Source organism: Cervus canadensis, chromosome 10 (genome assembly GCF_019320065.1).
Source record: "Cervus canadensis isolate Bull #8, Minnesota chromosome 10, ASM1932006v1, whole genome shotgun sequence".
NCBI lineage: Eukaryota > Metazoa > Chordata > Mammalia > Artiodactyla > Cervidae > Cervus > Cervus canadensis.
Window position 1 is genome coordinate 35,595,442 of NC_057395.1, and position 14,433 is coordinate 35,609,874.

Sequence of the window (14,433 nt, forward strand, 5' to 3'; positions counted from 1 at the left end):
AAAGACAGAAAGGTAGAGTTTACTATTTGTCTATTATGTTTAGTGTTTAATAGGACCTGAATAAAGACATTACCAAATTGCTGAAATCATTTAACATATACAGAAGCAAAATAGTAGTAAAGACATAGGTGAGCTCTTTTAACATGCAAATTATATTATTGTTCAGCACACACGGCCGCATGGACTCGTGCTGGGCACTGGGGCACGAGAGTGACCTGGCTGGTGGCCCAGAGGATCCTGGTGGGAAGGGCGTGAATGACAGTGTAAGGGCTGAGGTGAGGAAGGCAAAGGCTGGGGGAGCGCAGAGGAAAGACAGTGAAACCCAGCTTCCCGAGGGTGAGAGGTCACAGATCCGGAGTGGGGGTAAAAGCTTCTGGATGAGGACGCAAGCTCTGAGTTGGCCATTCGTTGTCACCTCTGACATTCCCAAAAACACTAGCTGCAGGAAAATCCCTGACTTAGTGGGGAATTGAGTTTACCCAAACTCAGCCCAAGATACACCCAGAGCAGGATGACTGTATACCCACTTTACAGAGTTTTCCAGAGAAAATCTTGACAAATGATTAAAAGAAGGACAGCAAGTCAGGCTTGTTGATGCATTTTATTGTGAGATGGGGAGTCTGGTAAAAAACTAGAAAATGACCATGGTGTAACAAGGAACTTAAAAATGAAGAGTCAGATTTGTAACTTACATACATGAATACAGGAACAAATTGGCACAAAATGTTAAACGTTGTTCCCAACACTGTTTATATGAGGTTATCCTAATTTGGCTTCCTAAGGAAATGAGAGTTTTATGGTTAGACTAATCTCTTAATAAAACCGCAGAGCATCATGCTATTAGTCACACAGTGAATTTCAAAATTTAAGAGTTTTATATTAAAAACTGGGTAAAGGTAAAATGACTTGATTGCAGTTGTAAAACTAATACATTCCCATTTAAATTCTGTTCTACAGTCCAAGGCAAGTATAAATGTTAACATAACACTGTTAAATCAAATCTCAATGCAAGAGAACCAATTGCATCTCTACTTTAAATCTTATCAACTTTCCAAATTTTCATACTAAAATATATTATTGTATTAATACAAACTACAGTATTATACACTACACTGTGTAATAAATAAAGAAATATAAAAATAAGACACATAAATATAAAAGTTTTCTAAAACTAAAAGTACATATGTCAGTAAGAAGGGTATTAATACTGCCAAGTTTGAAGACATACAGTACAAAAATGTTGCACAGATCTATAAACTAAAAGAAATAAAATAATACTGATAGGTAAAAATCAGCTAATGTTGTTAATAAACTGGGTCCATAATAACTAACATTTGGAAACAGTTATGAGCCAAATAACAATGGCAGGTCCATGTTTGAAATGCAAGTACATGGATAAAGCAGATTAGAAAATTTCCCTTTCATTTTGGTAGAGAAATTCTGAAAGTCAATTAACGCAAAATGAATACTGAGGAATTAAAGGGTGAAATGTCCCAGTGTTTGGCTTCTCTGACAGAGTCAGTGGTTTTTAAGTTTATTTTGGAATTTTGATACAAGAAACAAATCAACAAATGCTAGTTATTGTAGGCCATGCATGAACGGAGGCTGGTCAGAGCCTTGAAAATACTGATAAATGGCACTTACAGCACACAGGTCTTGCTTAAGGCCAGAGGAGATACAAAGCTTCATATCACATCCTTCATATTTGTGTACCACGTACGCAAACACAATTACGAACACTGATTCTGACGTCTCTGCTGTCTCACCAGTATCAACACTGTTAGTCCCTGCAATCAGAACTCAACGGCAGTCTCGTCAACTCCATTTTAAACCACATGAGTAAGAAACTTCAGCTCTTCTAGCGGCTGCTTTCTTAAGGCTAACAATACACTTTAAATGAGAATACGCTCTACTGTGACATCTAAATATTAGAAATGACTACCTTCTAGGTTGAATTTAGAAAAGGTAGTTAGCACGGTTTGGAACTGCATTATACTTCTCCGTGAAGGGAATTCTGTAGTGCAGAAGTTCTCACATTTTAAAAAACATAATAAAATACTGAAGCGGATTTAGCATATGTTTACCAATAAAAAAATTATAAAATTTCTCCCAATTGTACAGCTTAAGAATAAACCAACGTAAGAGTGCTAATTAATACTGATAAAATGAAACAATGTCAGGTGCTCATCTAATCAATCAGCTTTCTTTAACCTGTTAAATCTCTGCTTTCTGAGTCATTACGTTTTCTAATCTGCTTCATGTTACAAACTTGTTCCTAACTTTGAAAAATGCATGAAAAATTACTAGGTCTGAGGTTCAGGCACACCCGGATTTTTTTTTGTGTGGTTTTTTTTTTTTTTGATTTTGTGTTTTTTTAAATTTTTACTTTACACAGTAGTGAACAGAAATCACAGTATACAGGTTACTGTGTTTCCATGAAAAGCATGTATAATATAGAACAAAACTTCATTACCAATTAGAATTTTCTTTCTAGAAAAACTATTAGGCTTCATTTGTTTTCTCTTCGGACACCTGCTCGCTGCCCTCACTGACTTTGTGTTCTAAGCTGTGGGCTTGGCTTCCAGCCCCCACCCCCTGCCCCACACCTTCCGTTTCTGCTCTCTCCCCTTCATCCTCCGCCTCCTCGTCCTCGTCCTCCTCATCGTCCATCTCCTCCTCCCCGTCCTCCACCTCCTCCTCCACCTCCTCCGGCCCTCGCGCCGCTCCACTTCCCTTCTCCTCCTCCAGCTCCTCCAGCTCCCGCTCCTCCTCCTCCTCTTCCTCCTCCTTGTCGCTGTCCTCGTCCTCCTCCCGCGTCGAGCTCTCCCTCTCATCCGAGTCGCCCTGCCCCGCGTGCTGCTCGGGCGGGACCCCCGGGCCCGCGGCCCCCGGCTCGGGGGGCTCCCGCTCCTCGGCCTCCCTCTTGCAGTAGGAGTAGCGGTGGTTCATGTGTTGGGAGTAGGAGCCCGAGTGGGAGAAGCGCTTCCCGCACTTGTCGCACTGGTAGGGCTTCTCCCCGGAGTGCAGGCGCATGTGCTCGATCAGGTGATGCTTGTGTTTAAACGCCTTTTTGCAGATGCCACACTCGTGGGGCCTTTTACCTGAAAATAAGGGCACAGCTATGAAATAAAACGGCATGGAGCCGCTAGGCCTTGGGGCACTTCGGGCTATGGAAATAGCCATCAATTCAACTCTGCATAACTAGTAGCTTCCTTAACATACATACCTGTGTGTTCGTATTTATGTCTCAACAGTGAGCTACTCTTTTGAAATATCTTATCACACAAATCACAAGCATACATTCCGTTTTCTGTTTTCCGCATTTTCTTTTTGGGGGGCGTGGAATCGGAGTCGTTCTGATCCTCTACGTTGGATACTCCTTCTGAGCTAGTGTCTTGCCTTTCATCCTAGAGGAATAAAGGAAGTAGGAAATGTTCATTTAAGATTACGGGATAAAGGACAGACATAAATAAAAGCAGAGCTGAAGGAACTTTGATTTCTGCTTTCAACAACCTGACCAAAGCAGGCTCAAAGGGCAGGTTCAGGTGAGGGGGCAGTGCAGTCAAACAGCAAAAGCAGCCCAGGGTCAGTGGGCACGGAAAGCAAGGATGCTGCAGAGAACACACGTAGTTCCCTCTGTAGCATTAATTTACCAGAAGTTTGCAGAAGGTTTTAATTGATGAGTTTGCTAAACAGTCGTGAATTTCTAACTGCATCATTTACCTTCTGGGTTTCACTAAGTGAAAATTAAGATTCTGTTTCTTAAAATTGTATCTTCCAGGACCTTAGAATTTTGTGAACTAAATTTCACTGTCTCCTTATAAAGAGGGAGGTTGGTTCTATCACTTTTCTAAGCAAGATGGAAAAACAATGCAGGCAGGTCTGTGTTTTTAAACAAGAATCCTTGCTTGATGGTGAATCTTCAGAGTTTTGGGTGAGGGTTAGGGAGAAAACTGGCAGCAGGGTCTCCTGTAGGTGGAAGAATTCTGCAGGGAGCCTGCAGTGGGATTGGGCCCCTAAGATCCTGTGTCTTTCCTGAAGACTTCTATCCTAAACTCACACATTTCCCACAAGTTTAGAGGTTTCCCACAATTTCTTACAGCTTTGTAAGGCAGGAGAGGACTTCCCTGGTGGCTCAGTGGTAAAGAATCTGCCTGCCAATGCAGGAGATGTGGGTTCGATCCCTGGTGCAGGAAGATTCTCTGGAGGAGGAAATGTCAAACCACTCCAGTATTCTTGTCAGGGAAATTCTGTGCACAGGGGAGCCTGGCAGGCTACAGTCCATGGGGTCGCCAAGAGTCAGATACAACTGAGCTGAGCGACTAAACAATAAGGTGGGGGAAGTGCTGACAGACATTTTTCTGTCACTTGTGAGCTGCCACTGGTGTTAAAGCGACTCTAAATGTTATTGGATCCATTAACTGGAATTTCCCAGTTTATTCTTCAGAGGTGTGAAGAGTGTTTTACACACTTAAAATTTATATTTCATGAAGAATTTAGCCATGTGAAAACTTTTTCAAGGTTACCACAATTACAGGAAGACCCATTGGTAGCAACAGGAGACAAAAGTAGCAAAACATATACTTGAACAGGATATTATAATTATTTTAGTTGCATCTTCTTATCGCAAGTATTTGGGAAAAAGATTGAATCAAATGAATACTGGAGATAAATTTAATCAGAAATTGATGGAAAAAATGGAGACATCAAGGTCAGTGACACAGACAAAGTCCAGACAGTGAGATACACAACAGTCATGCAAAATAGCTTTATCATAACTGTCATGGACTTGGAGAGTGTTACAGAGGAAAATACAAACACAGATTCACAACTGTATTTCCTCATGTATTATGATGATGAACACTAGTTTACAGCTTATAAAATCATCAGTAAACTCACTAGGTGAATTCTTTATATACTTAATTTTTGTTTGCTTTATTAAAGCCTTTTATAAACAGAGGTTAACACAAAAAGTGAGAGCTAGGTTTGCCTGGTATAAAACATCTGTGAACAAATTTTCATTTACTGATAATCATCATCAAGGCAGAAACTATGACGAATTCTGGGAACTTAACTATAAACAGAAGTCCGATTAATGAGTATTTGAATTTTACTTTCCTCTTCCATCTCTAGTTTCAGTCAGTCAGTCTTACAGCCGAGACCCATCAACCCTCTTTTCAGCAAAAATAACACTTAAAACTGCAGTTGAAAACTACACTCTGGATCAGTAAACAACAAGAGCCAAGATGCCACAGCAGCTAAGGCACACAGTCAGCTATTTCCTTTCAAAATGTGACAGTTTAACAAGCTGCTTGGCTCTCTCATGCCTGATTTTTATTAGAGAAATTCACTAAAATAAATCAGACTAGCATTTGATCAATGGATTGGGGCTGGGAGTGGTTTTTTTTCTTTTTTACCTGATTTCCATTGGGCTGGATCACCTTCAAGGGTGTTTCCTGGACCGCTGGGCTGACTGCGGTCGAGTATGTGTAGGCGACCTGGGGGATCAGGATGGTCTGCTTGTTGGCAGCCAGTGCTCGCAAGCACGGAACGCTGTTCTGGTCAGCGATGGCCACGATCGTGGGTAACTGGGCAGTGACGGTAGGAATAGCAATATTTATGGGGTTGGCACTTGGTGGGATTACATTTACAACTGGTTCTGAGTCTGTAACACAACTGTCCTTTTGTGGCTCCTTTTTTGCACAAGACAAGTTCAAGGGTTCTTCCTGGACAGAATAAACACTGTTCTGGTAAACACTAGTGATAGTTGGCCTTTCCAATAACTCGCCCTGCTGCTTTGGTAGTGAGAGATCAAGAGGTTCGACCTGCGGCTCTTCCTGCGCCCCTTCTGTCGGGTACGAGTAACCCTGTGCGCTTCTGGAGGAAGAGAGGTTCAGGGGGGAAGGGGAGGAGGCGCTGCTTCTGGAACCATTGACGGCCGAGCCCCCTGGTAAGACGGGAGAGCTAGCTCTCTTCAGAGGGCTCTGGCGGTTCCCTGTGCTGTCCTGGGCTTCATCTGCATCTGCAGCCTGAGGCTGATCGTCGCTCTTGGCAGGGGTGTTGGCTTTGCCTGGTTCTGGGGAAGATGGTTCAGAAGACTGCACTGAGATCTGTCCTGCTTGCATCTTTTCAAACCACTTTTTCACTACATCCAGTGGTAGGTTCACGGAATCAGCAATTTTTGAGAGCTCTTCTGCACTTGGCTGTGCGTTCAAAGCATAATATGCTTTCAGAAGAGACAAGAGGTTCTTTAAAGGTGGCTGACTGGGAGACAAACTGCCATCTCCGGACCCCGATGGAGCGGAGGCCTCGGGCTTGGCAGCTTCTGGGGTGGGGGGCGGAGGGGGCTGGGCGGGCTGCTTCAGGTCATAGTGCTTTAGCTCTGGAAGTGCATTGATGTCCCCGGGACAGTCGTCACACAGGAGGCAAGTGCTGTCATTCCCTCCCCCTTCAAAGCTTTTGTCCTTCTCAGACTTAACAGTAAGATCTTCTGGTAACTTTTCACTTTTGCAATTGTTGGTAGGGACTGGGGTTTCTTTTTTCAAATTCTGAGGAACAACTTGAAGTTGGCTAGGTTGTTCAAGACTGTAGTTAATGATGATTTTGGTTGTTCCATCTTGATCAACCAGAGGAAGACTGATGGCTGAAATAACAGAATGGCCGCCTTGCTGGATGGATGAAGCATTGATTGTTTCTTGTTCTTTGGATGCAAGATTGGCTTGATTATTCTCCAAAACTTGCCTGATGACATTACCATCTACCGCCACTTTAAGTACATTCTGAATATCACTTAAATTGATGCTGATGGGGGACACCAAACCCACCGTTGGCAGAACAACGGCCTGCACCACACCCTGAGGAGAACTGGTTGCCTGTAAGGGGCCACCACCACTGAAAACCCCGTTCTGTAGAGGGGCTGAACAGTTGATTCCTGAAGCAACCACTATGGGTTTGAACTCATAATCCACAGGTTCAGTTTTAATCTGGTTTACGGGAAGTTGCTCTTGAAGGGGCTTGTTCTCTATCTTCTGCCGCATCTGTGGTCGCGTGGGACTGCCTGGAGAGGCCGAGAGGGAGGGTGAGGAACACTGCGAGGTCTTGAGCCCTGTTCTTGGCCGCCCGTTCACAGGCATCAGGCTGATACATTTCTTACTGCTTATGTGTGAGCTGTAGGAACCAGAATGGGAAAAACGTTTCTTGCAGTTTGGGCATTCATATGGCTTCTCTCCTAAACAACAACAAAAAATTACATTCATAAATTTTCACATATTCACATTTTCCCTAAAACAAGCAGTATCAATTTAAAAAGGGGGTTACCACGTATGCTTGTGATACAATTTTATTTACAATTGTCACTTTTAAGTTGAAAACCTACATAAATGTCAAGCACCAGTAAAATGTTAGTCTGAACTACATGCTGACCAGTAAGAGAAACTTCTCTTCAGGTGCGTATAACAGTTCTGCTCACTTTTAAAAGTTCAAGTCTTTCTCAGATACCAAAAAATTATATCCCACTCTTTCAAGTAATTTTTTTCTTATCCTGTGTCACTAAACTATGTAATTCTCTATATTTTATTCTACTTAACCATCTATAGGAGAAATTAATATTAGACAAAAGGAAGCAAAATCTCCCATAAGACTTAATAAGTGTGGAACTCTATCCTTGACTGTATGAGTCATATGAATATCTATCCTTCCTATATTCATAGGTTTCCTTGAAAAGACCTTTTTCAGTGGGGAAGAAAAGTTTAAATACAAGTGTTGTTACAAGCCTTGGCTTATTAGGCTGGGATGTATGTGTGTGCTTAGTCACTCAGTCGTGTCTGACAATTTGTGACCCCATGGACTGTAGCCGACTGGGCTCCTCTGTCCATGGGATTCTCCAGGCCAGAATACTGGAGTGGGCAGCCTATCCCTCCTCCAGGGGAACTTCCCGACCCAGGGATCGAACCAGGGTCTCCTGCGTGGCAGGCGGGTTCTTTACCAGCTGAGCTACGAGGGGTGTGTGTACTTGTAGATAAATAAGGCCGTGTTTGCTGTGTGCTGAGTTGCGCAGTCATGTCCAGCTCTTTGCGACCCCATGGACTGCAGCCTGCCAGATTCCTCCGTCCATGGGTCTCCAGGCACGAATACTGGAGCGGGTTGCCATTTCCTCCTCCAGGGGGTCTTCCCAACGTGGGAAGCAAACCTGTGTCTTTTGTGCCTCCTGCATTGGCAGGTGAATTCTTTACCACTCAGCCTCTTGGTATGAAAACCATCTTGGAGTTTCAATTTCAGTGACAGTGGTTACAGTAACTTAGAACATTTAAGTATTAAAACACAGAGTATACTTTTGCTGCACAAATACAACATCTTTGTGAAATGTCAGGAAAAAAGAAGCTTCCTGCTTGCAGAGGCCTCCCTTATGTCACTCCCCAAGACCTTCCAGGGTACAAAGTATTCTTCTGGGTCACTAGGGGTACTCTGACAGAAATTTTTGAGTAGAATGGGATATTTTCTTACAATCCAATTTTTTTTAACTTTAGTTCGAACATGTTCTAGTTCATGAATGTACAGTCTAAAGGTCACCAACGCCTGGGTTCAGGGAGGTCCAGGTCTCTGTGCCGTTTACTCCCCACACCTGCTGCGTGCAGGTCACACAGCTGCTCTGTAAGCCTCTGCCAGATGAATGAGTGGCTAACTGTAAGATGATGAAGTGTGGTGATGCTGCTTATCTACTCAGTAGCAAAACAAAGCTCTTTATCTCCCCCTTTCTTTTTAATGATTTAAAGGAAAGCAGCAAGAAAGTGTAGGACCTGCTAGTCTTGGAATTTCAATGTTGTAAAGATTAAAACAAGTGCATTATATTTTCTCAAATGTGTCTGCATAATCAAATTAGAGTTGGAAGGAATCTAATAAAGCCCTCTAGTACAGCCTCCTTCTCAGCGAAGGGTTCATTTCATATCATCCTTGGCACCAGCTCATCTCTGCTCAACCTCTTTTATTAAAAGGAGGTTATTGCCACTGGACAGATCTGAGGAAGGCAGTCTAGTCTGGCTTTGCTGAGGACCAGGATCTGAGTTCAGATTCTCGCTCTGTCACATACTATGTCTATTTTCTTAACCTGTCCAAGCTTCAGTGTTTTGGTGCATAAATAAATGTAGATACATCCTCACTGGATTCTTCTGGCAGTTATAACAGATGATATAGCAAAACTCAGTGTGCTCTCGAGAAATCTCAGTGACTCTTTAGAAAAGCAATGAGACAGAGGGTCAGTACTAAGCCAAAGCTGGCCTTCCCTGTTATGTTTGTTTCTGATTCTGCATGGAGCTGGTCTAACATTTCCTCAACAAGCCAGACTTTCGATGTGATGAAGAGCTGTCACAAGTATCCCTCAATTTCCCTCATGCAGGTTAAATGTGTCCAGGTCTCTCACACATTACTCATGGGATGTGTTCTTCAGAACTCTTACCCGCTTGTTAACTCACCTCTGAGATTCTCCAGTTTTATCAATATCTTTCCAATGGGATGCCTGAAATCTGATTCAATACTCAAAATGCATCTGATAAAAATTTCCAGTGGGCGTAAAACAAGGGATATGTCTTAGCATCTCTCTTATTTTAACATTCTTAATTATTTGATGACCTTTTTAGATGAACTACATGCTTGTTCCCTTGCTGACTAGGAAAATAAGCATCTGTAGTATTGATTATTTCTGTCTTTACAGAGCACAGTGGGGACGGCAGTGGCTTTGGAATCAGGAGGCCTATGTCCCAGAGCCCAGCTTTGCTGTGTCCCACTGAGTGACTGGGGACAAGCTAAGTTCTCTGAAACCCCGTTTTCGCATCAGTGAAAAAGGAGGAAACAGTAGCATCTACCTCTCAGGGTTATGTGAGAGCTGCATGACTTGATGCAGCTGAGTGTCCAGCAGGTGCTAGTTACCATTACTATTATGGGAATCACCCTGTTATTTTACTGCTGCTACAAAAAAAGACTGCAGAACAATTATTCTAAAGCCAAAGTCATTATGTTTGTTAGAAAAAGCCGTATTTCTAACTTCATAGCTAAGGCACCTCACCTCAGTTACTGACCCAGGTTAGTGTCTGTAACTACTACTGTAGCAGGAAGTTGTGCTCTCAGAGTTTGATACATTATGCACACTGACTTTTTTCTAATGGCTAAGGTGGTGTTCAGTTGCACCTGATATAGAAGTTTTCTAGGCTGAAATGACTGTCAGGCCATGGAACAAACCCAGGTTACTTGCTGGGGAGGCTCCCCACCTGGGTGCAGGGGCTCTTTTGCACCCTCTCTGTGGGCAGGTGCAGTGGCCTCCTCACAGCTCCTTTGCACAGTTCCCATGTGCAAAGTTTATATGACGGTGACACACAGGACTTTGCATAGAGTTTATTTCATGGACATCAGAAGAGATCCATGCAATTCTAGGGCACATTACTTGAGGGCCCTGACCTTCAATGTCTGTTAAAAACTCAGCTGCAAAAAAACCCCCAGAGTTTCCTGAAGGATATGAGGTTCATTATTAGGTACTATAAACAGTACTTTCAAAACTACCTGTGGTGAATGATCAGTTTTTTTCCTTAAAAAACATTTTCCAATCTCCTGTGGACTAACATCATATAGAATATAATGAAATTGTCACAGCATTGTCTTGATACGATACTTTCTAAATGCTTGCCCTTGGTTTCTGTTTATCTGGGATGACTTGGAGTAGCCCTGCTCGAAATATCCCCTTGGAATAAACCACCAGGGAGCTGTAGACTTGGATGGTATCCACTGGGCACCCTGGGGCAGTGCTCTTTCTGAACTGCATTTTGGTGAAATATCACTGGCCTCTATGGAAGAATCTTACTTTAGAATGAAAACACTATTGAACCCTCTGAGGATGATGTAAATTATCTTTTGGTTCTTTCTTCTTAATGATGCGCCAAGGAACAACTCTCTCTATGGACTTCAGTATCAGAAGAGTTGTGCTTTTTCTCTCATCTTCTGACATCTGATCCTTTTTACCTACAAACACTCTAGATTTCTGTTACTAACTGTAGTTTTCTTACTTCCTAAAACTTAGGGTCTAATTTGTGGTCTCTTCTAGCATGTGCAAAGGAATTCATGGTATTCTTTTTTTTTCTTTCTCATTTTTACTTCATGGCTGTCTTCCTTTATATGTTTACTTTTTCTGCTGTATTAAAGATATATAAGCCTAATATTAAATAATCTTAAGAGACGTAAGTATGAATGGACAGCAGAGCCCAGGAGTCCATGTGCCCTGGCGTGGCCCGAACCTGCCTCCTCTTCTAGAGCAGCAGCATACTGTGAGCTTACATAAAGCGCTTGACCGTGAAAACACCTGAAGGGTTTCTGTAGATGGTACAGGCATTATTACTTGATTGAAGCTGATTTTTGATGATCAGTGCAGGATTTTGTGATTGGATATCAACTTGTTTCTGGACTTATATTTTAATGTTTTGTACCATCTGTGCTTCCCAACTGCATATAATCTATAGATCTGCAGTCCTCCTATATGATCCAATAGGACATTTATTTTTATATACAAAATCTTACTCTGTTTTATTACCCCAACTTCATTAAAAAATGAATTAGCTATAATCTCTATCAACAACTTCAAATCATTTCTGGTGAGAAAGTGAAGTCGCTTAGTTGTGTCTGACTCTTTGCGACCCCATGGACTGCAGCCTACCAGGCTCCTCCATCCATGGAATTTTCCAGGCGAGAGTACTGGAGTGGGTACTCCATTTGCCATTTCCTTCTCCAGGGGATCTTCCTGACCCAGGAATCGAACCTGGGTCTCCTGCATTGCAGGCAGATGTTTTACCCTCTGAACCAGGGAAGCCCTTCTGGTAAGAAGGGGGGTTATTAAAAATAAATTTATTTATTTATTTATTTTGAACATTTGAACCAATATTTACTAGCTGAACAAATATATTTTAACATAAAATTTCAAAATTCACAATTAGGAATTTATAATTTGGACATTTTAAATTATAAACTTAGAGAAGAAAATGGGAAGTGTCACACAGTACCAGTAGACCTAGAAAATGCTATGATTTTCTAAGGATAATTAGGCAGTGTGTAACCTTTCCATCAAAAGTGTTTGTATTTTTGTTTTTTTCTTTTTTTTTCCATTTATTTTTATTAGTTGGAGGCTAATTACTTTACAATATTGTAGTGGTTTTTGCCATACATTGACATGAATCATTATTGATGTAACACCTATCCTTCTCAAACTATTTTTAAAAATTGGATAGGAAGGAATACTTGTGAACTCATTCTATGAGGTCAGCATCATCCTGATATCAAAACAGACAAAGCACACACAAAATAACTGCAGGCCAGTATCACTGATGAATACAGATGCAAGACTCCTTAACAAAATATTAGCCAACCAAATTCAGTAATACATTGAAACACCCAGGTATACCATGATCAGGTGGGATTTATCAAGGGATGAAAAATGGTTAAATATCTACAAATCAATGTGATATACCACATTAACAAATTGAAAGTAAAAACCATATGATCATCTAAATAGATTCAGAAAAAGCTTTTGACAAAATTCAATATCCATTTATGATAAAAAAAACTCTCAATGAAATGTGTACAGAAGGAACATACCTCAACGTAATAATGACCATGTATGATAAGCCCATAGCTAACATCGTACTCAATGGTGAAAAGCTGAAAGCATTTCCTCTAAGATCAGGAACAAGACAAAGATATCTACTTTCGTTACTTTTATTCAACAAGGTATTGGAAGTCCCAGCCACAGTAGTCAGATGAAAAAAAGAAAGAATCCAAATTGAAAAGAGGAAGTAAAACTTGCTGTTTACAGATGATATGATACTATATACATAGACAACTTTAAAGATGCCACTAAAAAACTACTAGAGCTCACCAATGAACTTGGTAAAGTTGCCAGATACAAAATTAATGTAGAAATCTGTTGAATTTCTAGACATTAATAACAAACAAGAAAGAACAATTATGAAAACAGGTTCAATGATTCTACATTGATTCATTCTACATATTCAATGTAATTCCTATAAAAATGCCAATGCATTTTTCACAGAACTAGAATAAATCTTGAAATCTGCATGGAAGCATAAAAAATGCCGAATAGCCGAAACAATCTTGAAAAAGAACAGAAGTGGAGGTATCACACGCCTCAATTTCAAACTATGCTGCAAAGCTACAGTCATTTAGCATGGTGTTGGCACAAAAGCAGATTCATAGATCTATTGAACATAACAGAAACCACAGAAATGAACTCATAAGGGTGGTTAATCTATGGCAAGAATATACAGTGGGGAAAAAGCCCCTTCAATAAATGGTGTTGGGAAAACTGGACAGCTACACTCTCTCATACTACGCACAGAAGTATATTTCAGATTAAAGATCTGAAACCGTAAAACTTCCAGAAAAAAACACAGGCAGTAAGCTCTTTGACATAGATCTCAGTAATATTTTTTTTGAAATGTCTCCTCAGGAAAGGGGAACAAAAGCAAAAATAAACGGGGCTACATCAAACTGAAAGACTTCTGTATAGACAAAAAAAACTATGAACAAACTGAAAAGGCCACCTACTGAATAGAAGATATTTACAAATGATATAAATAAGGGGTTAATATGCAAATGTCCAATGAACTCGTACAACTCAAAAGAAGACACAACCTAATTAAGAATGGGCTGAAAATCTGAACAGATATATTTATCCAAAAAATACTTACAGAAGCCAAGAGTCACATGAAAAGATGCTCAACATCATTAATATGATATCCCCATACACCTGTCAGAATGACTATTACAAAAAAAAAAAAGTATTGGCAAGAACGTGGAGAGAAGGGAACCCTAGGTCACTGTGGGTGAGGATGTAAATTGGTGCAGTCACAACAGAAAATGATATACAGATTTCTCAACAAATTAAAAAGAAAACTACCTTTTAATCCAGTAATTCCAGTTCTAAGTATTCATCCAAAGAAAATGAAAACACTGCTTTGAAAAGATGATATATACAGCCCTGTATTCACTGCAGCATTATCTATAATAGCCAAGATAAGTCAAATCATGCTGCTTATACAGTCCTGTGTGTCAGTTATATCTCAATAAAGCTGGGGAACAAAAGGAGAGTAGTAGAGAAAAAATATCCACTGGATATATGTTAATATAATGTTAATATATATATATACGAAATTGATGAAAATTGTTCAATAGCACAGGAGCTAAGAAATAGGATCCTGATGCAGATGCCAAAAGATAGCTTTGTTTTCCAGACATATTAACGTATAAAAATTTTACAAAATGTATTTGTATGAACCTCAATTTGGGCATGTTTTAAGAGGTAACATTCTTTAGCCCTCAATGAGCAATTCAGCACAACTTCTATTAATGCAGTTCCAAAATAAAATACACATATCACAAAGC

At 40.7% G+C, this 14,433-nt stretch overlaps 1 protein-coding gene across 8 annotated transcripts in view; it reads right to left on the reverse strand.

Moving 5' to 3' along the window:
* Window positions 1–582: 582 nt before the first annotated feature.
* The window catches only part of ZEB1 (zinc finger E-box binding homeobox 1), a 195,106-nt gene continuing 181,255 nt past the window's right edge, over window positions 583–14,433 (reverse strand). For all 8 annotated transcript variants that reach the window (XM_043479270.1, XM_043479265.1, XM_043479269.1 and 5 more), the window contains 3 exons: window positions 5,418–7,228; window positions 3,227–3,407; window positions 583–3,101 (listed from right to left, as the gene is read on the reverse strand). In XM_043479270.1, coding sequence (XP_043335205.1) covers window positions 2,503–3,101; window positions 3,227–3,407; window positions 5,418–7,228 — 2,591 coding nt within the window. In that variant the 3' untranslated portion in view covers window positions 583–2,502. The remainder of the gene's footprint in view (window positions 3,102–3,226; window positions 3,408–5,417; window positions 7,229–14,433) is intronic.